The sequence below is a fragment of the Bos indicus x Bos taurus genome, chromosome 29 (genome assembly GCF_003369695.1).
Source record: "Bos indicus x Bos taurus breed Angus x Brahman F1 hybrid chromosome 29, Bos_hybrid_MaternalHap_v2.0, whole genome shotgun sequence".
Taxonomy (NCBI): Eukaryota; Metazoa; Chordata; class Mammalia; order Artiodactyla; family Bovidae; genus Bos; species Bos indicus x Bos taurus.
Genome location: NC_040104.1, coordinates 7,429,858 through 7,457,248, shown reverse-complemented (window position 1 = coordinate 7,457,248; position 27,391 = coordinate 7,429,858). Strand labels below are relative to the sequence as shown.

The following is a 27,391-nucleotide window of genomic DNA, read 5'->3' as shown; positions in this document are numbered from 1 at the left end:
GGTTAGAGGTCACTTCTGGGTCAGGCAGCGGCTGTGGCCACGAGGGTACAACCAAGAGCACAGGGACTATGGAAGCGTACTGGACGGGGCTGTAACACATGTCCGGACTCTCTTGCCTGGTGACCTTGAACCTCAAGCCTCTTCCTTTGTAAATGGGGGAATGAGAGCACTTCTTCACAGGGCGCAACACAGCAGAAGTGCCACACCACTGGGCCACGCCCTTCCTTTTTATTTATTTCTCTGTTTATTTGGCTGTGTCCAGTCTTAGTTGCGATATACAGGATCTTCATTGCATCATGCAGGATCTTTGGTTGAGGAGCACAGACTCTCTAGTTGTGCGTGAGCTCAGTTGCTTCACAGCATGTGGGATCTTAGTTTCCCAACCAGGAATCAAACCTGCATCCCCTGCATTACAAGGTGGATTCTTAACCAGCAGACCACCAGAGAAGTCCCCACACCCTTCCTTGACTGCTGCTTAGCTGTGTGACTTTGGATAAGCTCCTTGCCCTTTCTGTGCCTCAGCTTCCTTAGATTATTTCATCTGTGTAATGGTTTAAGAATATAATCCTGCCTGGCCATGTGGTCTATGCTCAGGAAGTGTGAGTTGTGGATAGGACAGCCTCGGGGAGGTTAGAAGGATGGAGGGAGACCATTGAGCTGACGGTGTGGCCTGTCTCGGCTCAGTGAGAGGACCAGATCTAGGGGTAAATGCACCTCATCCCTGCCTTCTGACAGCCTGCCCCGGCCTCTACCGCAGAGCTGCCGGTGAGCCCAAGCCAACAGGGCCAGGTGGCGGAGTAAGCCCTTATTCCCTGCTTCCTTGTACCATATGTTTAATGGTGCTCCTGGGATAGTGGTCTCTTCTGTGGTCCTCAGGAGCTAAGGCGATACTGATAAAGGGCTTGATCCCCCTAGTGGCCGCTTTCGTAGCGGCAGGTCAGGTGGCAGTGCCACTGACTGACTGGGCGCCTGCAGTGTGCCAGGCGCTGCGCTAGCAGCATTAGTGTGCCTTTTCTGGTTGAATCCTCAGAACAGTTATGAGGCAGTACAGTTATTACCCCATTTCACTCGTGGAGGAACTTGCCTAAGGTCACGTTTGGTTGCTCAGTCTCACACTCGCTAGTGAAAGTGAAACTGTCGGTCACTCAGTCCTGTCCGGTGGACTGTGGCCCACCGGGCTCCTCCGTCCATGGGATTTTCCAGGCAGGAATACTGGAGCAGATTGCCATTTCTTTCTCCAGGGGACCTTCCCAACCCAGGGATCGAACCCACGTCTCCTGCATTGGCAGGAGGATTCCTTACCACTTAAAGCCCCCTAAAGTCACATGGCTAATAAGTGGGAGAGTTGGGCTTTGAACCCAGGCAGTCTGGCTCCGCAAGCTTGTTTTCCTTCGGGTTGGAGGTGACCCCGTGTCCTGGCCCTTGGCTGAAGGGACCGCGACCAGGCTAATTTCTTGTTCCCTGCCTCCTGCCCACTCTCCCCCAGATTAAAGAGCCAGCTGAGAAGCAAAAGTTCTTCCAAGAGCTGAGCAAAAGCCTGGACTCGTTCCCTGAGGATTTCTGCCGGCACAAGGTGCTGCCCCAGCTGCTGACTGCCTTCGAGTTTGGCAGTGCGGGGGCCGTGGTCCTCACACCCCTATTCAAGGTGAGTGGGGCCTGGAGCCTCAGTACCTGTGGGGCCCAGAGACTGGCTGAGTGGCCTGAAGGGCAGAAGAGAGGGCCGTGGGTGGGGCCAGCCTTGCCAGCGTCCTGGGAGGGGAGCCTGGTCAGGGGGCCCCAAGCCCACTTGAGGAGCTCTGACATCCAGCGGTTCAGCAGGCCATGGCCATGTGACCAGCTGTCAGGGAGACATGGGGACCTCCTGTCCTTGGTGAAGGGAAAATCTATGCCTCCAAAATTCTTTTTCCAAAGACCCCTTGCTTCACAGCCTACAGCCCTTCCTCCATTTCCTCAGGACAGTCTCCCTGGTCTGACCCGGACACTCTGGTGCCCAGGGGTCAGCTGCTCACCGCCTCGCTTTCCTTCCTCCCTCCTGACTGTTCAGCACTTAGCTGTCTTGGCTTCTTGGGGCTGGATCCTCTCTCCCTCTTCAGATCCCAGCCTGCCAGTAGCTGGACATCTACCATTCCCTGCTCAGTGGGAGAACCCCTTCCCCAAAGGAACTTGGTGTGGGGGGAGGTGGGGAGGACAGCAAGTACATCCTGTATACATCCTGTGTAGCTGGGAACCCCCAGAACTTACAGGCAGAATCCTGTGTGCACATGGGATCTAGTGCCTGATTACAGGGAAAGGCCCAGAGCTTCTTCGAGCCTCCTAAGAGAGGCCTGACTTAGAAAGGGCAAGGGTAGGGCTAACTTGACATGGAGTCTGGGCAGAGGGGCTGCTGAGGAAATGCCCGCCTCATCCCACCACGATCACCCTGTTCCCACCCCGAGAAATCAGCAGGGAGCCTGAGGAAGTTCACTGAGCCCAGGGACATCATCCCACTCGTGTGGACGTGGCTGAGCCCCTCTTCCTGCTCCTTCTCAGGTGGGTAAGTTCCTCAACGCCGAGGAGTATCAGCAGAAGATCATCCCTGTCGTGGTCAAAATGTTCTCCTCGACTGACCGGGCCATGCGCATTCGCCTCCTGCAGCAGGTAGGGGCCGTGGGGAGAGCCTGCCCGCTTCTACTCCACCCAGACCTCACCCTTGCTGCAGGGTAGGCCCCTGTCTCACCTCTAGCCCCAGGCAGATAACTTGAGCCGTTGCTTTGGCTGCATGGGGGCCCCAGAAACCCCTCCTCGAAACATACACACAGGTGAGGGACCAGTGAGGCTGTGCTCTCAGGAAGTCAAGATAATCACTGGGCTCATTGGAGGCTTAGGGAACGCCCCCACCCAGGCCGCATGGCTCAAACGCTTCTCCCTGTGCCGCCCAGTCTCCCGGGTTGAGCCTGTTGTTCTGTTGTTCAGTCGCTAAGTCACATCCAACGCTGACCCCATGGACTGCAGCATGCCAGACTTCTCTGTCTTTCACTATCTCACAGAGTTTTCTCAAACTCATGTCCATTGAGTCAGTGATGCCATTCAACCACCTCATCCTCTGCCACCCACTTTTCCTCCTGCCCTCAATCTTTCCCAGCATCAGGGTCTTTTCCAAAGAGTCGGTGCTTCACATTAGGTGGCCAAAGTATTGGAGCTTCAGGATCAGTCCTTCCAATGACTATTCAGGGTTGATTTCCTCTTGAGGGGGGATAGCGTCTCTCTTGCCAACCCCCAGGCAGTTGGGAGCATCAGACAGGGTTGATGGGATCGGGGATGGGGGGCCGCTGCGTTAGGTATCCAGGTATCAGTCCTTCTCCAACTCCAAACACTCCAGCCTCCTCCCAGCACTCCTCTAGGCAGGGGTTATACCCTTTTTATAGAAAAGGTTGGGAGGCTCCGAGAGGGGGTGTGACCATTCCAGCTCTCCAGCACCCAGTCCCTGGTTCTTCTCAGCCCCCTCCCTCGCCCCCAGTACCCTCTTCATTCCATGTGGGCCTGAGGCCAGAGGCACGGTGCGGGGCTCAGGAGACTCCCTGGCCAGCCAGTGCCTGCTGGGTAGAGAAACCATGCCAAGGGTGGCCCCCTGGCTCTGGTGAGGGGTGGAAGGCCTCACCGTGTTCTCATGCCCCAACCCGGGCCGCAGATGGAGCAGTTCATCCAGTACCTTGATGAGCCAACAGTCAACACCCAGATCTTTCCCCACGTTGTGCACGGTTTCCTGGACACCAACCCTGCCATCCGGGAGCAGACAGTCAAGGTGGGTGTGGCCAGGCCCAAAGGGGCCACCCCTGGTTTTCTAAGGCTCAGAGGCGGCTCATCAGAGGACACAGAGGCCTTGGTTTTGGTCTGTGGCTCAAACAGGGTATGGGAGGGGCAGGCAGGCTGTTCTGCACGTGGGTCCTGGCTGTGGGTATAGCACTGCAGGTGGTCGGGGGAAGGGTGGGTATGGCTAATAGTCCTGAGTGCAACAGACATTCATGAGACTGGAGTGCAGACGGGGGTTCCCCTTCCAAAGCCTTCTGGGTAAGGCCCAGGAGCAGGTTGGAGGGCTCTGGCGGGTCTCCTCAGCACTCAGGGTCACTGGTGCCCTCCCAGGAGGCCCCTCCCATGTGTGGTACCCTGCCCACTCCGGCCCACACTGTCCGGTCTCCCGCCCTGCAGTCCATGCTGCTTCTGGCCCCAAAGCTGAATGAGACCAACCTCAATGTGGAGCTGATGAAGCACTTCGCGCGGCTGCAGGCCAAGGACGAGCAGGGCCCCATCCGTTGCAACACCACCGTGTGCCTGGGCAAGATCGGCTCCTACCTCAGTGCCAGTGTGAGTGCCCCGCACACGTGGCAGGAGTTCTGTCAGCATCACAGCCACATCCCCCAGGGTCAGGTCCCCTTGTGTGGGGTCTGTCACCCCACACATACACACACACACAGACCCAGGCCCTGGGTGCTCCAGTCCCCATGTCTGAGGGACAGAGTAAGTTGTGTCAGGTCACACAGCCAGTAGGTGGTGGCTGCTGGAACCGAACCTAGGTCTGCCTGCCCCCTCAGGGTCTGTGAACGCAGACATTGCAGCCCCCGGGCACTTAGCAGGAATGATTGAATGGGTCAGCAGGGCAGGCAGGCAGAGAGGCGTGGCCCGGCCCCAGGGCAGCTTCTGCTCTGGCCCCTGTCACTCTGAGCCGTGGGCCAGTGATCTGGAAGGACAAGCCAAGATCCAGAGTTGTCGTTAGTGATTAACTCACACTTGTTAGACTCTGGAGGCCCTGTGGTTGGCCTCTGTTGTGGCAGTTCTGGACCCCAGGACGGACCCTATACCCAGGAGCCCTCTTCCTGCCCCAGACCAGACACAGGGTCCTCACCTCCGCCTTTAGCCGGGCCACAAAGGACCCATTTGCACCATCCCGGGTCGCGGGCGTTTTGGGTTTTGCCGCTACCCACAACCTCTACTCGATGAACGACTGCGCCCACAAGATCCTGCCTGTGCTCTGTGGCCTCACTGTGGATCCTGAGAAATCCGTGCGAGACCAGGTGAGGCGTTACTGGGGCTGGGCCCTGGGGCTGGGGGTCCGGGGGTACCTGGGCCCCAGCTGGCCTGGCGGGCTCACAGGAACCTTGGAGGCTCCAGCTCTGCCCCTTGCTGCCCCACAGGCCTTCAAGGCCATTCGAAGCTTCCTGTCCAAACTGGAGTCTGTGTCAGAGGACCCCACACAGCTGGCCGAAGTGGGTGAGTGGCCCACGCTCATGTTCCCTGTTCCTCTTGCCACTTTCTTGACTGGCCTGTTGTGGCCCCCGTCTGCCTCGCTGGAGTGTCTGCAGAGCCCCAGGGGACAGATTGTTGCGCACTCTTCAACCTCCCATTTCACAGCTGGGAGAGCGCAGGCCTGGGGAGGAGGGCGCCCACTCTAGGTTGCTCTGCTTCAGTTAGTGCCGTCCTGTCGCCCTCCCCACGGAGGCCTGAGGTGTCTGTACTTGTCGCTCCTGTCCCTGCCCAGAGAAGGATGTCCACGCAGCCTCCAGCCCCGGGATGGGAGGAGCCGCAGCCAGCTGGGCAGGCTGGGCCGTGACGGGGGTCTCCTCGCTCACATCTAAGCTGATCCGGGCACATCCCACGGCTGCCCTGGCCGAGACCAACGTCCCCCAGAGACCTGCGCCTGAGGGTGAGAGTCCTGGACTGAGAGGGCTTGGAGTCCCCCCCAGGATGGTGATGGGGACACCCCCAGCCCCAGCAACCTCTGCCCTGTGCTGAGGCCTTCCTGGGGCTTAGTGGGCGGAAACTCAGTGAGCCTCTGGTCCCCAGGACTTCCTGCTCCAGCCCCTACCCCTGTGCCTGCCACGCCTACGACCTCAGGCCCCTGGGAGACCCAGGAGGAGAGCAAGGACACGGAAGAGGACAGCAGTGCTGCTGACAGATGGGATGATGAGGACTGGGGAAGCCTGGAGGTGAGGGGCCAAGGACTCCCGCGGGGACCCAGCTGCAGGGCCACAGACTGCCATTCGGGGAGCTCTCGTGGGCTTGGCCGGAGTCAGATCTTTCCTCATCTGCAAGTATCCTAAGCAGGAGTCGTGGAGCAGCCATTGTGGGTCGGAGCCGACAGCTGAGCCCCATCTCAACTCCAGAAATGAGAGGCCAAGCTGATGGTGGTTGGGTCTGCCCATCCCTCTTCCTCGCTCCCCTCCACGGCCCATCCCTCCTATGGCCTTTCTGGGGCCCGCCCTGCCCTGTGATCAGCAGAGAGAGGTTACGCCCAGGCCTACAACCAACCTGTCCTCCCTGAGGGTGGGCTCAGGATGCGCTGAGGCCAGAGTGGGGCTGTCCTAAGGGGAACGGGGTGGGCAGAGCTCCGGCTGCCAGCAGTCTCTGCCCCTGAGGCCGCAGGCAGGGGTGTGGAACTCAGGATCTCGTTCCCCACCTCACAGAGGAGTGACAACAGGCCTGGTTCAGCGTGTCCAGTTTATTGATGGGACACAGGGCTGAGGAGAAAATGAGATGGAAGACAAAAGAAGAAAGGGTGGAGCCCATAGCTAGGCGGAGACTGGGGGCTTCCTTGGCCTTTCGGGTGGAGCAAGAGGGCTCTATGGTCGTGCTTTCCTCCCCATCCTGCAGCAGGAGGCCGAATCTGTGTTGGCTCAGCGGGATGACTGGAGTACTGGGAACCAAGCCAGCCGGGCTGGGCAGGTGAGCTGGGCGGGACAGAGCGTGTGTACGGGGGAGCGGGGTGCCCCTGCTCCTCCCTCCCCTTCTCTAGCACTGTCTCCGCTGCCTCTTCTACAGGCCAGCAACCCTGGCCACAGATCCCAGGAGTCAGACTGGAGCAGTTGGGAAGCTGAGGGCTCGTGGGAGCAAGACTGGCAGGAGCCAAGCCCCCCGGCGCCACCCCCTGAGGGCACACGGCTGGCCAGCGAGTATAACTGGGGTGGACCGGAGCCTAGTGACAAAGGCGACCCTTTTGCTGCCCTGTCAGTGCATCGGGAGGCTGGGGCGCAGGTACTGGTGCCTTTCCAGTGGGAGGGTGCAGACCTGGGGTGGACCTCAGCTGAGAGTAGGTCTCCACTCCAGCCCACACCTCCCTTTTCAGTCGAGGCGAGACTCATGGGGTGATGACAACTGGGAAGGCCTGGAGACCGAGAGCAGTAAGTGTTTCTCCCCAGCCAGCTGGTTGATGGCCTGGGCCTACCTTCCACCGGGGCAGGCATGGGAAGGGAAGCCGAGACCCAGGTTGTCCTGACACCTTCAGCCCTCCCTTTCTTGTTTCCAGGACAGGCGAAGGCGGAGCTAGCCCGGAAGAAGCGCGAGGAGCGAAGGAGGGAGATGGAGGCAAAACGCGCTGAGAAAAAGGCAGCCAAGGGTCCCATGAAGCTGGGAACCCGGAAGCTGGACTGAACTGCAGGTGTGGGCCCTTCCCAGTCTCGGAGGCCCCACAGGTGTATTTATTGTACAAACCATGCGAGCCCGGTCAGCCTGGCCAGGCACATCTCACATGTACATAATCAGAGCCACAATAAATTCTATTTCACACCTGTTGTGCTGGGCTCAGTCCAGCGCCTCCAAGGAGGCTAGAGTCTGGCGCTGCCCTTTGGAGTCTGCGCCCATCACGGACATGAACATCAATTTACTTCGAAAACCAAGAGTAAAGAGAAACGATCTGATTTATCAGTTTCTGGGGAAATGCCCTCTGGAAGGAAGGCCGGCAGCGCCAGACAGACCCAACATCTGCCTGTGAGCCAGGCGGAACCGGCAGGGGCGCCCTTGGAACATGGGGCGCGGGGAAGGGGTCTACGGGCCCGAAGGGTCCCTGGGTCCGAGCCCCGAGTCGGGGCACCAGCGAGAGGCCGAGCTCGCCCCAATTGCTGGGCAGAAACCCCTCGGTGATTGCGAAGGTCCAGACCGAGGGTGGTGTCAGCGGCGTCGCTGGGGCACGCAGGCTCCATGCGTGCGGCTGCGCGCGAAGCCAGCTTTGCAGACGCAGCGGTAGGAACCGCTCGTGTTCACGCAGCGCTCGGTCTTACATAGTAACCCGCGCTGGTTCAGCTCTCGGCACTCATCGATGTCTGGAAGTGGGGGTGACAAGTGAGGACTTTAAGAGGGCGCCAAAGCTGTGCGACCCCTTGGTTTCTGGTCCGAGCCGAGCTTCTGCAGGGCCTGACCCCGCCCTGCCACGCCCACATGCCCTCTGGCCCCGCCCCCTCGGCGCGGCTCACCGACGCAGCGGGCGCGGGACGCGTCCAGCTGGAAACCGCCAGGACACTCGCACACTGCGCCGCCCGGCCGCGGCACACAGCGACCGCTCACGCAGCGACACTCGTCCGAATCCTCCTCTGAGCTGTCCTCTTCTGCGCGGGCCGAGAGAATGAGACGTCAACACTGCCCCCGGCGATGGCCGCGGACCCGCCTCTGTCCCTCCAGCTACACTCACCTCTGGCGGGCTTCCCCAGCAGCAGGGGGCTCGTGTCCCAGAAAGAATTACTTTCACTCTGCGACGTCGGGCACTGGGACCCTGAGAGGGGCAGGGGGGCGATCAGCAGTCAATGGCTTTGATTCACTTCGGCTCGGCCCCCAAATTCCCTCCGGGCCAACCCCTCTCAGGCATGCTCACCAGCGCCGCGCGGCGGGCACGGACGGCACTGGGCTCCCCAACCTCGACCCTGGCGACAGCAGCAGTCATCGAAGGTGAGGGCGGGCCCGGCCAGGGGCCCCGCACACATGCCGTCATCTCCGCGCTGGCCCCAGCACACGTCCCGCCGCTCCGGGGCACGCTCTGCGGAGGGGGACCCGGCGTCAGGGAGGAGCCCAAAGCAGGGGCCGCCCTCCCCCGCTCCAATCCACCCTCGTGGGAACGACGGCCCCGGGCCTCCACGGGGCACACAGTGTTCTGGAGAGCCCAAGATGACCCTCGCCCTTACCGGCCGGGCTCTCGGGGCGCTGGCAGTCGCGGCCTGAGGGTCCGGGTACCCAGGGCGGGCGGCACTCGCAGCGGTAGGAGCCGGGCAGGTTGACACACCGGCCAGGGCGGCAGGCTGTGGGGTCCTGGCACTCGTCCACGTCTGCGGGCAGCAAGTGGATGGGTCGGGGTGGAAATCACAGCTTGGCTCGGCTAGCCTCTCTCCCGTTTCCCCAGAGGACCGACCCGGGCCTCACCCATCTCTTCTGGGCTCAGACACTGGCGCTGCACCGGGCTGTACTCGGCCGGGGGAGTGCAGGCACAGCGGTAACCACCGCGCGTATTCTCACACACTCCGTTCCGGCAATTAGACTCGTCCAAACACTCGTCCACGTCTGAGGGGAAGAAAAGCGCGAGTGGTAGGAACCGGCCTGCAGTCGGGTGGTTTTGCGTGTCTCCTGGCTGCTTTCCCACGGCCACGGGGGCAGCTGCACTCACCCACGCATTCCAGCAGGTTCGAGTCGTAGTAGAATCCGTGCTGGCAATAGCACTCGTAGCCGGGCTGCGTGTTCACGCACTTGCCCTCCTTGCATATCTCCGCCCCAAACAATATGCATTCATCGATGTCTGCAGAGCGACAGGCCGTGGGCGACCGCACCCTCTACCTGCCGGGCCTCTGAGGCCCCGCAGCAGAGGACGTGGGGGTGGCGCTTACCGTGGAAAGGCGAAAAGTCTGCTATGGCCTTTTCCCAACGCCTACTTAAGGCGATAGGGCGGGGCTTGGGAGAGGGGCGGGGCAGTCGGTGAGAGAGTGGGCGGGCCTTATCCCAGTACCCGCAATTGACAAGCAAGCACTGGAGGGATGGGGTGGTCCAAACCGGAGGGCAGAGCGGGGCGAGCCAGGTGGGCGGAGCCATGTTGGGGCTTACCACGGTGGGCTGGGATGCCATAGTTGACAATGTTGTTGTCCTGGGTATAGCCCTTCCCGTCTGGGCAGAGGCTGTGGAACTCAGCTACAGGGAGACAGTGGCCATGGGGAAGGAAAAGAGCAGGATTGAGCACGTACGTCCTGGCCATAGGGCCAGAGCTCTGGCCTCATTTCCCACCAACTCAGGAAGGGGCCCTCTTCCCCAGTCCGGTCCCAAATGAAGAAACTGAGGTTCTGGAAAGGGGAAAGGCCTGCCCGGCTCCTGACCTGAGCTGTAGACTGGGCAGGGATAGATCTCGCAGTGGTCTCCCCAGCCAGCCCCCAGCGAGCAGCAGCACTCCTGCTGGGTGACGTTGGTGGCCAGAACACTGTCACAGAACACGGTATCATCGAAGTTAAGGTAGCACTCCTTCTTGTGGTGGGGCTGCTCCACCTCTGAGGGGAGGGGAGAGCAGCTCAGGGTCTGGCACTGTGTCTTTGCCTGTCCACACTGCCCACCAACCTCTGCCCTCTGTGCCCCCACATCGCCTGGCTCCTGGAGCTGCCACGTGAAAGCCAAGCTCCATCCTCAGTGTGGCATTCAGGGGCTGCCTGACAGGTCTGGTCCCGCCAGGGTCTCCCAGGCAAAAGAAATTTCTTCCTGTTCCTCATATTCCAGAGGGTGGGACCAGGTCCAACTCTGAGTCCCAACAGCAGTGTCTAGATTGAGGAGGGAGCCGAGAGGGCACTCACCCTCACAGCCATGTTGGTCCTGGGTGGGTGTGAAGCCCTCATCACAGATGCAAACGTAGGAGCCCTGCAGGTTCTCGCAGGCCCCATGGGGAAGGCACAGGCCTGGGTCCTGGCTGCACTCATCTATGTCTTCAGGGGGGAGAAGAGCAGAAAGAATCACTCAGAGGGAAACCAGCCCCTCTCTCCCTGGGGGTGGGCCTCAAGGGCCTCACACAAGCCGAGAACCTGAATTTCCACTTTGACTTCAAAGCACACACAACAGGAAAGCCACTCGTGTGGGTCTGTGCACAGGGGTCGATGTATACACATTCAGTGCACTGTTCTTCACAAGCGCTAACAGAATGAAGCCCTAGCTCTCAGCTCAGCATCTGGGGGTTCAGTTTGCTCTCCCAGTATCTTTGTCTCATCACCCTTTGCTCTAAACCACTAAGACCCTCAGCTCTATGTCTAGGCCAAGGTATCTACTCTCCCTAAAAACACAACTAGCTCTGCTTCCTGATCTCTGTGCTTTGCAAATACTCTTCTTTGGGCCTGGTAAATACCATCCTTTGTTTTTCTCTGCTTAGGGAATCTACTTATGCTTTAGGGAAGCCTGTTTATACTTCAAGTTCCAATACAACTGTCACTTCTTGGTTGCAATTAATCACTAGTCCAGACCTCTTTTGGCGCTTAGCACTCTGAATTGTAAGAATCAATTTACCCAGGGCTCCTTCCTAGGGGAGACTGTCTTCCTAGCAAGGAACCCTGGGTTATTACTCAGTATCTAGCATATAGCGTAGAACCTGGCAAATATTAGGTGTTCAGTAAATTGGTCATAGCAAACACCCTCTTCCAACAACACAAGAGAAGACTCTACACATGGACATCACCAGATGGTCAACACCGAAATCAGATTGATTATATTCTTTGCAGCCAAAGATGGAGAAGCTCTACACAGTCAGCAAAAACAAGACCGGGAGCTGACTGTGTCTCAGATCATGAACTCCTTATTGCCAAATTCAGACTTAAATTGAAGAAAATAGGGAAAACCACTATACCATTCAGGTATGACCTACATCAAATCCCTTATGATTATACAATGGAAATGAGAAATAGATTTAAGCGACTAGATGTGATAGAGTGCCTGATGAACTATGGATGGAGATTCGTGACATTGTACAGGAGACAGGGATCAAGACCATCCCCATGGAAAAGAAATGCAAAAAAGCAAAATGACTGTCTGGGGAGGCCTTACAAATAGCTGTGAAAAGAAGAGAAGCGAAAAGCAAAGGAGAAAAGGAAAGATATAAGCATCTGAATGCAGAGTTCCAAAGAATAGCAAGGAGAGATAAGAAAGCCTTCCTCAGCGATCAATGCAAAGAAATAGAGGAAAACAACAGAATGGGAAAGACTAGAGATCTCTTCAAGAAAATTAGAGATACCAAGGGAACATTTCATGCAAAGATGGGCTCAATAAAGGACAGAAATGGTATGGACCTAACAGAAGCAGAAGATATTAAGAAGAGGTGGCAAGAATACACAGAAGAACTGTACGAAAAAGATCTTCATGACCAAGATAATCATGATGGTGTGATCACTCACCTAGAGCCAGATATCCTGGAATGTGAAGTCAAGTGGGCCTTAGAAAGTATCACTACAAACAAAGCTAGTGGAGGTGATGGAATTCCAGTTGAGCTATTTCAAATCCTGAAAGATGATGCTGTGAAAGTGCTGCACTCAATATGTCAGCAAATTTGGAAAACTCAGCAGTGGCCACAGGACTGGAAAAGGTCAGTTTTCATTCCAATCCCAAAGAAAGGCAATGCCAAAGAATGCTCAAACTGCCGCACAACTGTATTCATCTCACACGCTAGTAAAGTAATGCTCAAAATTCTCCAAGCCAGGCTTCAGCAATAGGTGAACCGTGAACTTCCAGATGTTCAAGCCGGTTTTAGAAAAGGCAGAGGAACCAGAGATCAAATTGCCAACATGTGCTGGATCATGGAAAAAGGAAGAGAGTTCCAGAAAAACATCTATTTCTGCTTTATTGACTATGCCAAAGCCTTTGACTGTGTGGATCACAATAAACTGTGGAAAATTCTGAAAGAGATGGGAATACCAGACCACCTGACCTGCTTCTTGAGAAACCTATATGCAGGTCAGGAAGCAGTAGTTAGAACTGGACATGGAACAACAGACTGGTTCCAAATAGGAAAAGGAGTACGTCAAGGCTGTATATTGTCACCCTGCTTATTTAACTTATATGCAGAGTACATCATGAGAAGTGCTGGGCTGGAAGAAGCACAAGCTGGAATCAAGATTGCCAGGAGAAATATCAATAACCTCAGATATGCAGATGACACCACCCTTATGGCAGAAAGTGAAGAGGAACTCAAAAGCCTCTTGATGAAGGTGAAAGTGGAGAGTGAAAAAGTTGGCTTAAAGCTCAACATTCAGAAAACGAACATCATGGCATCTGGTCCCATCGCTTCTTGGGAAATAGATGGGGAAACAGTGTCAGACTTTATTTTTGGGGGCTCCAAAATCACTACAGATGGTGACTGCAGCCATGAAATTAAAAGACGCTTACTCCTTGGAAGGAAAGTTATGACCAACCTAGATAGCATATTCAAAAGCAGAGACATTACTTTGCCAACAAAGGTCCGTCTAGTCAAGGCTACGGTTTTTCCAGTAGTCATGTATGGATGTGAGAGTTGGACTGTGAAGAAAGCTGAGCGCTGAAGAACTGATGCTTTTGAACTGTGGTGTCGGAGAAGACTCTTGAGAGTCCCTTGGACTGTGAGGAGATCCAACCAGTCCATTGTAAAGGAGATCAGTCCTGGGTGTTCATTGGAAGGACTGATGTTGAAGCTGAAACTCCAATACTTTGGCCACCTCATGCAAAGAGCTGACTCATTGGGAAAGACTCTGATGCTGGGAGGGATTGGGGGCAGGAGGAGAACGGGACAACAGAGGATGAGATGGCTGGATGGCATCACCAACTCGATGGACATGAGTCTGGGTGAACTCCGGGAGTTGGTGATGGACAGGGAGGCCTGGCGTGCTGCGATTCATGGGGTTGCAAAGAGTCGGACACGACTGAGCAACTGAACTGAACTGAACTGAAACTCTTATTGGATGAATGCATTGAGGGGTGAGTTGGCACATAGTAATAAGCATCATCTAATTACTGTCATTATTACTGTTATATTATTTTCTGTGAAAGAGTAAGATGAATGAGTGGGTGGATGGATGGATGGAAAGACAGATCAACAGTGTGTCTAGGAGATGACTGCTTGCTGCCATTGCTCCTTGGGAGTTCTCAGCCAATCCCCCCATACCTTGGCATTTCCGGCCGCCTACCAGCCGATGCCCCTGGGGACAGAGACATCGATAGGAGCCATTGGTGTTGATGCAATCACCCCCAATGCAGGCTGCAGGGAAGTCACACTCATTGATGTCTGTAGGGAATCAAAGGGGTGGAGAATCTCAGGGACAAAGCCCACTCTCACAGCCTAAGGCTTCCGAAGAGCCCTGGGTAGGGCCCACACCCCATGGCCTATCTTGGATCTGGATGGGGGCTGGCCATGGAGTGGTGGGCTTGCTCACAGTAGCCCCTGGGGTTGGGGCCTGGGCAGTGAAGGTCTGGGACAGGGGGGAACAGGTCAGCCCCCCAGCTTGAGGTCTCCCCTCACCCTCGCAGCGGCTCCGGTCCCTTGACAGATGGTAGCCAGAGAGGCACTGACACTGGAAGGAGCCTGGAGTGTTGGCACAGATGCCGTTGTCGCACACGTCCCCAGCCTCACACTCGTCCACATCTGTGGGGCACAGGGGCCATCAGAGGGCTAGGACGGGGTGGTCCTGTGTCTCTGCTCCCCTCTTCCCACTCCTGCCCACGGCCTGGAGCACCAGAGCTGAGGCAGGTGGAGCTGGAGACAAGCATGGGCCCCTTACCCCGCCCCTGTGTGGCACACCGTGCCCTAATGACCAGGCCAGGTGCTGGCAGGAACCCTGGGCCATTTCTGGTTCCAAAGAGCTCAGGCCTCCCCATCCTTCGTCCACCCTCACCAAACAATCCTCGCCTTCTGCCCCGGGTTCATGGCCCCAGCTGCTCTGGTGGCTGCTCCCGCCCCTCCCCCACTGCCAGGGCTCCCTTTATAAGTAAGCTCCCCTATATCTTCAGTCTCACAGAATAATTTCTCCCGCTTGTGCAGTAAAGGGACTTGGCTCTGAGAGCACGCTTCTGTGCAGTCCTTTCTGGGGGGAGCTGGTAGTCACCCACACCCCAGACCCCTTCCAAACCCCGCACTTCCTGAAGGACACCTGAACCCCACCCCGGCCTCCCACCTCTCTATTGCCATCAGCACCCACCTCCCTAGTGCTCTCCCTTTCCCTTTCCCTCTCCATCCTGGGTGTTTTCAACATCCATTTGGCCAGCCAGGCCCAGCCTCTGATCCAACAGTCCTTCCCTCAGTGTCTGCGACCTCCACTTCAACGCCAGCCACTTGCTCTCAGTACAAGGGACTGGGAGCTGCCCCGCCATCTCCAGGCCCCGGCGTCTCAGACTCGGCTCCTTTCGCACTGCCTCCGCTGCTGCTCTCCAGGCCCCTCCTCACCTCCTCTCCCCAAGGGCCCCTGAACACCTCTCCTGCCTCCCCTCTGCTGTGGCAAAGCCAGAGCCCTCGCCTGCTTCTCAGGATGCCGGGTGCTGAGTGCGGCTGAGGCTGGCCACCACGCGGAGCACCCCAGGCCACTCCACTCCCTGTGGCCTTCAGCTGGGCTAGATCCTCTGCATGGCCGTACCACTCTCTCCTCCTCCTCTCAGGCCTTGACACCGGGGAGGCCTAGGGAGCCCCATGCCCTTCAGCAGGTCCAAACTTGTGCCGTTCTCCTCAGCCCACAGCCTCCACCCCACTCGCTCTTCCTCACCTGCTGCCTCCGTCTTCTGGCCTCTCCTCAGGACACAGAAGCTACCCTGCTAAGGCCGCCTTCTCATCTCCCTGGTTAGTTCTTAGTTACAAGGACCTCTCTACTGCATTTAGCGCATCCTCCTCTGCCCTCGATGCCTGCCCTCCCCAACCGGCCCCCCAGGCCCCCCGTTCCCCCGTCTCCCGCTCCTATCCCCCTGCCTTCTGCCAACCTGGCAGTGTCCACCATGCTCCGCTCACTGGACTCACCCTCCTTGACTGCACCCCATGGCTCCACAGCTCCCCTAGTGTGCACCCCGAGGCTCCACAGCTCCCCTAGTGTGCACCCCGAGGCTCCACAGCTCCCCTAGTGTGCACCCCGAGGCTCCACAGCTCCCCTAGTGTGCACCCCGAGGCTCCACAGCTCCCCTAGTGTGCACCCCGAGGCTCCACAGCTCCCCTAGTGTGCACCCCGAGGCTCCACAGCTCCCCTAGTGTGCACCCCGAGGCTCCACAGCTCCCCTAGTGTGCACCCCGAGGCTCCACAGCTCCCCTAGTGTGCACCCCGAGGCTCCACAGCTCCCCTAGTGTGCACCCCGAGGCTCCACAGCTCCCCCAGTGTGCACCCCGAGGCTCCACAGCTCCCCTAGTGTGCACCCCACGGCTCCACAGCTCCCCTAGTGTGCACCCCCCAGCTCTACAGCCCACAGTCGCAACTGGGTGTGTCTGGCCCAAGGCTTCCAATCTATACCGCCGGCCCTCTGTGGGAATCACCAGCTGAGAGACCCACAGGGACCACACACTCAGCTGTCCAACAGGAAACTTAATGTCTTCCTTCTCAAACACGCCTCACCCCAGGGACCCTATCCCAGTGAACAGCACCCACTGAGTCACCCAAACTAGAAACCTGGAGACCCCTTACTCCTCTCTCTCCTTCGCCTTGACATCCCCTTAACAAGCCCAGGTAACTCGTTTTAATATTTCTCTAATATCACACTGTCTCATGACCATCTTTGAGGCCACTATTATCACATCCACCACTGTCTCTGTCCTGAGTCTCCACCAGACCTCCAGTCCTCTGCACAATGGGCATCAGGGAACTTTCTAGAACAAATAGCAAATGTCATTCTTCCCCTTAAAATGCTTCAGGTGCCTCCTAATACCTTCAGGGCGAAGCTCAACCTCCTGGGCAGGGCTTAGGTGGGCCCTTCAGGAGGTGGGGGCCTGCCCCTCACCAGCCAGCCTCAGCCCCACCCTCTACTTACACCTTACTTTCCCTGTACACTCTGTGCTGGTGTTCACAGAACCTGGCATACTCTTCCCTCTCTCCTTTCTTTGCTTGGCTAACTCCTGTTGATCCTTTAAGACAACTCACGCCTCCTCTTCTCCCAGTCCCCCTGAGGTTTCCCAGAAACACCCAGACTCCATTGAGGCCGACAGCCCTGCGCTCCACAGTCGGTGTCCATGGTTCTCCAGTTTCTCTGACTCTCATCCCTCAGCCCATCTCCTTATGCATAAGAAACATTATTGTCGGTGCGGGGAGAGGACTACTGACACCCCCTTTCTTCTATATCTCTTCCACTCCATATTCAAGTAACTGCTTTGCAAACGCAGCTCCAAGCCTTGCCTCCTAAGATCCTTCCTACCTAGAAATTCCGCGGCCCCCTCCTCCGTCAGGTTGCGGAGAAAGTGAGTGAGTGGGTCAGTGAAAGGAAGGTGCCTGCGAATTAGCTGTCTCCCGGCCGACAGATGGAGTAACCCGGTCCCCAACTTCGACGATCGAGTAGGTGGAGGGACGCAGGGCGGGGAGGGCTGTCGCTCACCCAGGCAACTGCGGCCGTCCTGCGCGGGCGCATAGCCCTGGGCGCACGTGCAGCGGAAGGAGCCCGGAAGGTTCTCGCACCAGCCCGGAGAGCAGGGGTTGCCCTCAGCGCACTCGTTTACATCTGCGGCGGAGAAGGCTCGCCTCGGACCCCGCCCCACTGGACGAGGTACTGTGAGGGGATGGGAGACCCTCCTTCCAGAATTGGGGGAGGGTGTGGAAGCCGGGTTCTGGAGCCGACTCCCACGCCAATAGCCCCGCCCCATCACCGGGGCAACTCCCGAAGGGCCCCGTCCTCTTGTGATCGAAGCCCCGCCCCACCCGGGCCCCAGCCTCATGCTCACCGCGGCAGGCCCCGCCCCCCTGGCTGCGGTAGCCTGGCAGACAGGCAATGCACTTGAAGCTCCCAGGTTTGTTCTCGCATTTGCTATCCGGGCAGGTGCTAGGGTCTCGGCACTCGTCGATGTCTGCGCAGTAGGAAGGAAGAAGACTTGTCTGGGGACAACATTGCCGGACAGGTGCTCAGGGGCCTCGGCAGGGCCTCCCTCTGTCACGGATCGACCAGGCGAAGCGGGCCCTCTGGGTTCCAGTCCGAAACCTCCGAGAGGCCCAGGGGTGGGCAGAGACGGGAGTGAGGCCCTCCGCCCCCACCCTAGGCCGAGGCACCACTGAGGACCCGCGTCGGTCCGGATGGGTCTTCCCCACCTTCGCACACGGGCGGTCTGGAGGCTTTAAGCCGGTAGCCGGGGTAGCAGTTGCACTTGTAGTGTCCCGGAAAGTTGATGCAGAAGCCGCCGTCGCCGCACAGGTGGGGCTTTGCGCACTCGTTCAGGTCTGAGCGGGAGGAAGGGGGCGCGAGGGGAATGCAAGGCGGCGGAGGGGGTGACATGCGGTCGGGAGAGCCCCTCGGGTCCGCCGATCCCCGGGCCCGCCCCCGGCCCCGGCCACGCCCCCGGCCACTCCGTGCTCACCCACGCAAGAGCGCCCCCCGGCGCCGACGTGCAGGCGGTAGCCTCGGTTGCAGTGGCAGTTGTAGGAACCGCCGGTGTTCATGCAGATGCCCCGCCCGGCGCCGCAAGGCTCCGCCTCGCATTCGTTCACGTCTGAGAAGGGCGCGCAGGTGGGGAGACGTCACACGACGGTCGGGAGCCAGGGCCGCCGCCGCGCTACCCACTCTCCACGCTCACCCACGCAATAGCGGTGCTGCGGATGCGACCGGTAGCCGGGATTGCAATGGCAGGAATAGTCCGAGGGTCCCGGGACGCACTCTCCGTGGCCACAGATGTTCTGGTTCAGTCGGCACTCGTCCGTCTCTGCGGGGGGCGCCCGGGGGAAAAGGGCGGCAGGTCAGAGGGGGCAGGCAGGGAGCAGTCACTTTCTGCCACATTCCCAGGGAAGAACTGGACACCCCATCACTCTCGACGCGGATAACTGAGCCTGGTCGCACTATGAGTTCAGATCTCCATACAGCCATGCCCCCCATCCTAGGATTCCCTACACCTCCATCACAGATAACCGCAAAATCACAACCCCAAGTAGCCCCAAACCATGATCCCAGGTCCCTGGCATCCCCACCTCCTCAAGTTCAGGACCCTTGATACTTCTGTCTCCACTTACTATACTCTGACTCCAGTCACCTCAACACCTCAAACTCTGTCGCCTCAATCACACCAATATCCTCCAGACAAGTGAACCAACACCCCTTGCCTTAGAGACCTGCCCACCTCCCCCCAATTCCAGAAGTTTTCCTCCCCCTCTCAAGGCAGGCAGGAGCTAGTTTCCTGGGAACCCTGGCTGGAACAGGTGATCAGACTCAGGAAGCCTCCTTACCTTCTTTCCTAGTATTCACAGTACTCCCTGCCTCCCACCTCTTCCTCCTTGTGGGCCCTCCCCTGAACCCTGCCCTAGGAAGCCCCAGGAAGCCCTGGTGGCTGAACTCCACTCCCTCCCAAACACACCTGGCCAGTGGGCTCTTGCAGGCTGTTCTCTCTGCTTAGAGTGACTCTCCCTAGTCTCCTTAACACCCCATCCTCTGATAAGTGTCCCCAAGTGCCTCTTTCTCCACATTCCCACAGCCCCCAGGCTGTCACTGGGTTATCCCAGCCTGTGCAGATTTCCTGGGCAGCCACCTTCCACTAGGAGCTCATCTAGCCTCCAGTTTTCAATTGGGTTGGTGGCTTCCTTGTGGCTGGAGTCCAACCAGACATGGGCTTGAATCCGGCTCAACTGTGTGACCTGGGATCAGCTACTGAACCTCTCTTAGCCTCAGTTTTCTCATCTGGAAAATGAGGCTAGCCGTGCCCACTTCACAGAGGTCAAGAAAGTTAAATGGTATTTGGTATGTAAAACTCTCCAGTCAGTGCCTGGCCCAGGGCAACTGTTCAGCCATAGCTAGCAATTATTATGATGCCCCAAACCATGCAGACACTTCCCACAGCCTTTGGGATCAAATCCAAGCCTCTTAAAGCTCCCTGAGCTGGCCCTCTCCTAGTTCAGAAACACTGATCTATGTGTGGTTTCTCTCTTCTCCATGAAACCAGGGTTTCATGTTTCCATGCCTTTGCCCAAACTTCTGCCCAAACTGGAATGTCCTTTTCCCCAACCTGCTAGCCCATTTCTTTCCCACATTTTGTCGTTAATTTCTAACACTCTTAAAAGCTCTGTTCAGAAAGGCTTCTCTCATCGCCATTCTACATATGATCACAACACCCAGACTTCCTTCCTTCTTCTCTGATTTACTTTTGCACAGCCCTTATGAGACACACTAGATTTGGACTCATTGATCTGTTTGCTGTCTGTCTATTCCACAAGGACAGGGAATTTTTGTCTGTTTTGTTTATTACTGTGTCCCCAGCACCTAAACAGTGCCTGTGCATAGTAGGTGCTCCATAAATATTCATTGACTGTGAATGCCTTCAGACTGGCCTGACCATCACACCACCCGGATCAGCTGAGGGCAGAGTGGCGTCTCAGAGTGTTGCACGCCGAGGCTTCCCCAGCCCCCAGCCCAGGGTCTGGCATACAGTAAGCCCTTGAGGGTGTCAGCCCTCCGGAAGGATTGGAAGGGGTGAGGGAGGAGAAACTCTAAGTTGGAGGCGTGGCTTACCTGGGTCGTGACCTAGGTGGGCGGGTCTTACCTGTGACTTGAGTAGGGGCGATTTCCACCGCACTGCGGGACGGGGGCAAGTCGGGCAGGAACTGGGGCGGCGGGGGCCAGGAGATCAGCTCTGCGGGCAGCAGCACACGACCATCAGCGGGTGAGGAGGCTGAGAGAGCCGCCCCTCTCCCCGCAGGTCAGGGGGCCGGCAACTCCACACCCAGCTGCACCGCCCCCTGGTGCCTAAGCTGTGAACTTCCCCGTCAGTGACAGCCCTTGAGGACTGGTCCCTACAGGGCCCAGCTCACCCGGGTAGGGCCGGGCAGGAGATACGGTGACAGTCGGGTGGCTCTGCTGCGCTGACTGCTCTTCAATCACTGGCTGCGGGCGACAGCAGCGTGAACCCTCTGTGTCTCCTTGGCCTCCCCGCCCCTCCCACCTGAGTTCTCATACTCACTGAGTCTGTGCTCACCCCTAGAAGGGAAGAAGATGGGGCCATTAAGTGTTGGGCTGGGAGAAGGGAGTCAAGTCTGGGATTGGCAGTTGGACATGTGTGGTCAGAGTCCCTAAGAGTTCAACGATCATGTCTCTGGGTCAAGCATCAAGGATTAGATCCTGATGTCTGGGAATGTTTTCATCACAGGTCAGTGAAGCGATGGCTGGACAAGGTCCTCAGCTTGGGAGCTTATAGCCAGGGTCAAATCCCTGAGTCAGGGGTCAGAGGGTCAGATCTAGAGGCAGCATTTGAGCTGCATTAGTGTCCTGATCTGGAAATCAAAAGTGTCTTGGTGTCAGAGGATTGAACCTGGAGGGCAATAAATGATCAAATCCCGTGGCTCAGGGGTGACATCCTGGGCTTAGTTACAACACTGGTTAGGGGTCAGAGTGTCAGCTCCGGGGGCCAATGCTAGTCTGGGATTAGGAGCTAGAGGTTAGACTTGGGTCCTGTGGGTCAAAGGTCAAGGTGTCAGACCTAGGGGTTCTGCAACTGTCAGGAAACAGGAGGGATCGGGCCAGACCTCTCTCTTCCTCTGTGTCCTCAGGTGGTGGTGCCCGGCTGGGGCTCTCGGGCAGCTGCTGGGGCTTGGGTGGCCCATCGGGGTGCAGGAAAAGGGAAAAGTCACTTTCGCCCTGAATGGTGAGCGTCTGGTGGGAGGTGAGGATGTGGTACCCCTTCCCAGCTGGGCAGATCTCCTTGAAGGCAGCTGTGGCCAGAGCAAGAGGCAGGCAAGTGAGCCCTTCCTGGAGAAGCAGGCTCACAGACAGCCCCCCAGCCTCAAAGGCCCCTGGCTCACCAGTGCCATCAGCTGGGCAGCGCTGGCACCTGGCACCCCAGGCCTTGCCGACACTGCAGCAGCAGAGTTGGCGGGTGAGGCGTGTGGTCAGGGGGTGCTGGCACTGGTGTTCAGGGCTCACCAGGCGGAAACACAGGCTCTTCTCCTCCGGCTTGTCCGCTGCAGGGGCCAGTGATGGGCATGGGCATCTGGGCCTGAACGCTGCCCACGCCCCTCTTCCCAGCTGCCCCAGACCTCACCTCTTTGGCACAGGAGGCCTTGATTCTCGTGTTGTCCCTGACCCTGAATTCATTTGACCCCTGAAACCTGTATTATTCTGACCTCATGTAATACCTGAAACTTCTGTGACCTCTGAACCCATTGAGCCCTGATTCTAGCTGCTCTAGACTTGATCCCTCCCACTCATCAAGCCCCTGGTCTCATATGACACTGCCTTCTCATAACCCCTGACCCCATGTGACCTCTTACTCCAGATCTCATGCAACTCCTGAACCCACTGATCCCTGACCCCATCTGTTTTAGATCTTGCTCCTCTAGCAGTCAACCCTTGACCCCACTCTGACCTCTGTGATCTCTGATCCTTACTGTTTGGAGCCTTACCCTCCACCCATACTTGGTGACCTCCAAGGACCCCCGAGTCTCACCAATGCACTGTGTGCGGGAGGGGCCCAAGCTATGGCCAGGTGGGCAGACACAGCGATAGGAACCAGGGTTGTTGAGGCAGTCACCATGGCGACACATGCCTGGCATCGCGCACTCATTGATGTCTGCGGTAATAAGTGAGAGTTTGGTCCCTCCAGGCTGGGGCCACAAGGTGACAGCGATCTGCTCCAGGAACCTCAGGGTTCTACCCCAGCCCCGCCTCCTTCCTTCCCCCCCCCCCCCCAGTGACAACTGGCCCATACCCTGGCAGTGTGTGCTGTTGAGCCTCTTGTAGCCCTGGGGGCAGTCAGTGCCCATCTCCCCACGTACAGGCCCTGGCTTCTGCACCCCTGTGTCTGTGGAGAGAGGAGAGCATGGCAGGAGAGGACACGGGGGCTGCAGAGAGGGAAGAGACCGCACTGGGTGGGGGAGTGGGGTACTGAGGGGATCCGGGTGGCATCCAGCTGCAGGGATGGGAGGGGCTGGGTGAGGGTGTGCCCCGTGGGGAGGGCAGAGATCTCACCGAGCCAGGGCACTCACACTGCAGCTGGGGGCACTTGTGGCACTTGCTCTGGCCCCAAGCGGTGCCGATGCTCCCGCAGCAGTCTTCCTGCTTGGTGAGGCCCGGGAGGGGGTTGCTGCCACACTAGGGAGAGGAGTGTGGACAGGGGTGACAGGCTGCCCAGCCCTCACCTGGCCTCCCTCCTCGGGCCCTTTTCCTCCTCCCCCCACTCAACCTGCAGGACACCCTCCAGTTTTGAGCAAACCCGGTGGATTGGAACAGGGCGGCCCTGAGAGGCGTCTATGGGTTCACTCACTGGTTGCTTGGGCAGCGTGTCCTGGAAGCAACGGCCCAGGGGCTTCTGGGTGGGTGGCCGGGGATGCGCGGGCTTGGGGTGCGGCAGCAGGTGCTGGGAGGGGGCCGGGCCCTCGGCGTTGGGCCCTTCAATGCGGTGCACTTGGACTGAGGCCTCGGCCGGGTGGTGGACGCGCACGTTCACCACGGGGGGCGGGGCCTGCACTGGGGGGCGGGGCACGGCGGCTTCAGGGCTGCCCCGCAGCGCCGGATGGCAGGTGGTGGCGAGGAGCTCCTCCAGGGCTGGCCCCGCCCGGGTCCTGCCCACCCCGGCCAGTGCCCGCCCACCTCGGCCTCCCGGGGTCTGCCCGTTGCCTGGTACCTTCCGCTGAGATCTGTCCTGGCCCGAGGGGCACCAGGAACGTCGCATGCTGGGCAGGAGGCCCCTCCCCGGGCCCTGGTGGATCGGCGATCACCTGGACCGCGTACATGGCGTGCTTGCTGGCCACAGACTCGCCTTCTGGAGCCAGGGGCGGCAGCGCGCCCGTGGACAGGGCCCCGGCCCGGCCAAGCCCAGGGCCTGAGCCGCCAGCGCCTCCGCCAGCTCCTCCAGCCGGCACCTGGCAGAAGCGACCCGTGAAGTCCGGGGGACACAGGCACTGGTTTCGCGAGGAGCACTGGCCGCCGTTCATACAGGGCAGGGGGCACACCACTGGGGAGGAGAGGTGGGTCAGGGCCCAGGCAGACCCCTGTGGCCAGCGCCCAGACCCAGTCCCTCACCCACATCCTGTCTCTTCTTTCCCCTCCTCCCTACTTCCAAGCCACCCACTGGTTCTGTCCTCCCTGGGAAGCTGGCCTTAGTAACACATCAGATACACACACATGCTACCCTCTAGGTCCCCCAACATCCTTATACCCTAGGGGCCACTGGCATCTTGAACTTGCATCCTAGCTAGGAGACCCTGTGCCAGCTGCGTGACCCTGAGCGACTGACTTCCCCTCCCAGGCCTGTGTCCTCATCTGTAGGGCGGTCCCATCTATTAAATGAAGCAAGGCCTGTCCAAAACTCTGCACAGTGCCCAGTGCACAGAGCGTGTTTAATAAGCAGCAGCAGCAGCTGATGATGGTGATGGACTAGCCTTTCCCTCCCCTTGGGCCTTTCCTGGACACCCAGTCTCTATCTGGTGCCTCCTCCTTGCCCCTCAGTCCTTCCCCTGACTCAGCCCCCTCTGGGCTCTCCCTCCCTCTGTTCAGCCATCCCAGGGCCTGCACCTCACCACTGCCAACTTGAGCTGTACTCCGCTGGGACCTCTCTTAAGCAACTCCACCCAGGGGACCCTGTCAGAAATCAGCATTCTGCCTCCCCACCTCTTCTTGGCCTTGGACCACCACTGGGATCCCTGCCTGCCCGGTCATTCATAACTGAGTCTTGAGGCTCCAGTCTCCCCTGCTCCCACCCCAGCCAGTTCTGGCCTCTGTAATGTCTCATAATCCATCTTCCCTCCTCCCCATGCCCCCTGCCCCTCCCCTGCCTGTCCACGTCCCAAGCACCCTCAGAGAAACTTGCCTCGGGTAAAGCTCCGGCTCAGTCACAGCCCTGCTCCCAGCTAGCTTCCCTGCTTGCTCTCCGTGGCCCAGAAGGAACCGTCTTTCGGCCCATCCCCGTCTGCTCTTTCCATGTGCACCCTACGCTCCAGGACTCATCTCCTGTTTCCTACAAACGTGCCACGTCTTCTGCTTCCCTGCCTTGACCCATGCCATTTCTGCCCACTCAGAGCCTAGTCCCCATCTGTGCATATTCACATCATATCCTTCCAGCCCCTCCCCCAGGAGGAGAGCCCTTCCTCACATCCCACCCACCCTCTGCCTCAGCTCTGGGTGCCAGAGGAGGTGCTGGGGGAATGAATGAAGGAGTGAATTCAGGGAGCTGATGGGATGTCTGTCTGTCTGTCTGTCACACACTCACATCTGAAATCCAGCCTTGGGGACCTGTGCTTGTGCACCAAGCCCAGCCCCTCTCCGGCCCCTCCCCCAGGACTGCCCTCACTTGCCAGGATGGGGAAGTAGGGGTGCTGCCCCCTGGACACCTGGAGGGCCTCAGAGGGATGGCCCACATGCAAGGCCACCGGGGCCTGGCTACGAGCATCCCAGCCCAGCCCAGCCCAGCCCATCCTGCTTGGCCTCTGGGGGCCAGATTCTCAGGGCAGAAGGGGTGTGTCCTGGGCTGGGGGAGGCAGGATCCTCTCCTTCCTGCCTCCCAGTGAGTCACCCACAGCGGTGAGGGTGACCTCCCAGTGACACCCGCCCACTGTGGCCTGGGCACCGAGCCTGAGGGATGTGGGCAGCACGGATGGAGACAGCAGCCTGGGCAGGATGGCCGGGGGCTTGGGAGGCCGGGCCCAGGGACACTCACATGCACAGTCATCTCATCACACACACACATGCACAGACTCATTCTGACACCAACACAGGCTTACATAAACACTCCCATAGTCACTGCAGACGTGCACCCAAGATAACACAAAGAAACCTGTACTTGAGCCCAGTGTGCCAGCCCAAAGCCCGGGCATACCCCTGCGTGTATGCCATGTGTAAGCACGCATGCACACATCTTATGAGAAGCGTGAGCCACATCTGTGGGGTTCCTCAGATCTGTAGTGGCTATGTGAGTATAGGAGTGTGTGAGAGGGGCTGTTTTGCTGGTGCCATCGTGGGCCTAGCCTAATTACCCTGTCCAGGAGGGTAATTACTGCTGGGACACCTCCCCCAGCCTGGCCCACAGGGCCCTGGGGGAGGAGCGCCGAGCCCCAGGCCTGGCCCTTTGAAGAGCGATGTTGGGAGAAGGGTGGGCTCCAGGACCAGGGGGAGTTTTCAGGGTTTGGGGAGTTGGGGGTAGACTCTGAGGCGGAACTGTTCAGAGCTTCTGGGGGAAGCACAGATGGGGCATCAGGAAAAGGAGAGACCGAGGATCCAAGCCAGCCCCTACCTCCAGGCCTGTGCCCCACTTGTTAGGCCTCAACGCCCCTCCCCTCTAAGACCTCGCCAGTAACTAATTCCCTCACTCCCAGCCTGAGCTTGGCTCCTCCTCCCAGGGAATGCAGGTGTCTACCGCTGGCAGGCCCTACTTGAGACATTTTTTAAAGACTTTTCCTGTTTCTTTCACCGAGTCTGTTTCTAGGGGGAATACTTAACCCTTCTCTGAGACCTGGGCCAGCTGGCATCCCCGCAAAAGCCCCTGCCTGTCGACCTCGACTCCCTCTCAGAACCCAGCACTTTCCTAGAAGCCTGTGCCATCCAGGGCACCAGCATGACCCCACACCTTAGGCCTCAACCCCAACCCGAAGCTGTGAAGTCCAGGCTTCCACGCAGCCCTCCCAACCGCGACCCCAGCACTCCAGCCTCCCAAGACCCCTGAAGCCCCTGGGGCCCGCGGCCCTCCGGTTCCGCTCTCTGAACCCACGGTCGCCAGGGTCACAAGGCCTCCGCTGCCATGTCTCCCACGTGGGCTCCGGGAGCTGGCCTTCCCCGCGCCCCCCGCCCGCGCCCCCGGCCCTCACCCACGCGGAAGCCGGAGCCCGTGAGCGTGTCGGTGCTGTGGCCGTTCTCTCCGATGAGCGTCATGTTGGAGCCCTTCTGACAACTGTCCCGACACTGGCCCTTGAGACAGGTCCGCTTGCAGATCACTGGCGCAAAGACCACCTTGAAGCGCTCGCGGGCCAGCGCCCCGCCCCCGCCAGCGCCCCTCTCGCCCGCCGGCCCCCCCTCGGCCCCGCCGCCCGGGCCCAGCAGCAGCAGCAGCAGCAGCGCCAGCAGCCCCGCCGCCCCCGCCCCGCGCATCTCAGGGGCCAGGCCGCCAGCAGCCCCACGGGGCCCGGGCATCCGGGGCCGCAGGACCCGGGGGGGCGCGCCCGGGCGGGGGCGATGGTCCCGACGCCCGAGGGGGATAAGCAAGCCGGGAGCCCCGGGAGAGGCGCAGAGAGGGCAGCGAGGGACAGGATGGGAGGAAGCGCGCGTGGAGGGGACTGCAGGCGCGGGCGCGGGCCCAGTGAGAGGCAGAGAGATGGAGGCTGGACCGCGGGGAGCCCAGAAACTTCCACCGCCCCGGGAAGGAGCCCAGCCACGAGCCGGGGCCGGGGGCCTGCGGAGGCCCAAACGTGAGGCCGGAGCGAGGAGGCCGGAGCAAGTTGAGGCGGAGAGGAGGAGCGAGGGGAGAGGAAGGCCGGGCGGCCGGCCCGCTCCGCGCCTCCCCCGGCCGGGCTGGGCTCCCGCGGCCGCCGGGAAGCAGGGAGCGCGC

The 27,391-nt window shown here is 59.2% G+C and overlaps 2 protein-coding genes across 9 annotated transcripts in view; one reads left to right on the top strand and one right to left on the bottom strand.

Moving 5' to 3' along the window:
* SCYL1 (SCY1 like pseudokinase 1) overlaps positions 1 to 7,536 on the top strand; it is an 11,047-nt gene extending 3,511 nt beyond the window's left edge. The window contains exons 7-18 of one of the 5 annotated variants that reach the window (XM_027532888.1): positions 1,487 to 1,645; positions 2,530 to 2,637; positions 3,668 to 3,781; positions 4,186 to 4,341; positions 4,860 to 5,048; positions 5,169 to 5,244; positions 5,513 to 5,677; positions 5,818 to 5,960; positions 6,628 to 6,696; positions 6,793 to 7,005; positions 7,097 to 7,151; positions 7,277 to 7,536. In XM_027532888.1, coding sequence (XP_027388689.1) covers positions 1,487 to 1,645; positions 2,530 to 2,637; positions 3,668 to 3,781; positions 4,186 to 4,341; positions 4,860 to 5,048; positions 5,169 to 5,244; positions 5,513 to 5,677; positions 5,818 to 5,960; positions 6,628 to 6,696; positions 6,793 to 7,005; positions 7,097 to 7,151; positions 7,277 to 7,401 — 1,572 coding nt within the window. In that variant the 3' untranslated portion in view covers positions 7,402 to 7,536. Of the gene's footprint in view, positions 1 to 1,486; positions 1,646 to 2,529; positions 2,638 to 3,667; positions 3,782 to 4,185; positions 4,342 to 4,859; positions 5,049 to 5,168; positions 5,245 to 5,512; positions 5,678 to 5,817; positions 5,961 to 6,437; positions 6,525 to 6,624; positions 7,006 to 7,096; positions 7,152 to 7,276 lie in introns of those variants that run through there. The other 4 variants (XM_027532887.1, XM_027532886.1, XM_027532885.1 and 1 more) reach the window with 4 other exon arrangements.
* Positions 6,454 to 27,391, bottom strand: LTBP3 (latent transforming growth factor beta binding protein 3). 4 transcript variants are annotated; one of them, XM_027532883.1, is made up of 28 exons: positions 24,665 to 24,868; positions 23,480 to 23,809; positions 23,120 to 23,322; positions 22,842 to 22,947; positions 22,565 to 22,657; positions 22,304 to 22,426; positions 21,660 to 21,818; positions 21,384 to 21,569; positions 20,822 to 20,838; positions 20,673 to 20,745; positions 20,405 to 20,494; positions 18,455 to 18,580; positions 18,239 to 18,370; positions 17,973 to 18,101; positions 17,612 to 17,734; positions 17,269 to 17,391; positions 14,234 to 14,356; positions 13,880 to 13,999; positions 10,560 to 10,688; positions 10,095 to 10,262; positions 9,829 to 9,912; positions 9,398 to 9,526; positions 9,157 to 9,294; positions 8,922 to 9,062; positions 8,615 to 8,776; positions 8,435 to 8,515; positions 8,220 to 8,351; positions 6,454 to 8,069 (listed from the first exon to the last, which is right to left on the bottom strand). In XM_027532883.1, the coding sequence occupies exons 2-28, from the start codon at positions 23,787 to 23,789 to the stop codon at positions 7,918 to 7,920; spliced, it is 3,552 nt and encodes a 1,183-aa protein (XP_027388684.1). In that variant the 5' UTR covers positions 23,790 to 23,809; positions 24,665 to 24,868; the 3' UTR covers positions 6,454 to 7,917. The 4 variants fall into 4 exon arrangements, with proteins under 4 accessions (XP_027388684.1, XP_027388681.1, XP_027388683.1 ...); XM_027532880.1 differs by lacking the exon at positions 24,665 to 24,868 and adding an exon at positions 26,655 to 27,391 and having other exon boundaries at positions 6,455 to 8,069; XM_027532882.1 differs by lacking the exon at positions 24,665 to 24,868 and adding an exon at positions 26,655 to 27,391 and having other exon boundaries at positions 6,455 to 8,069; positions 23,120 to 23,244.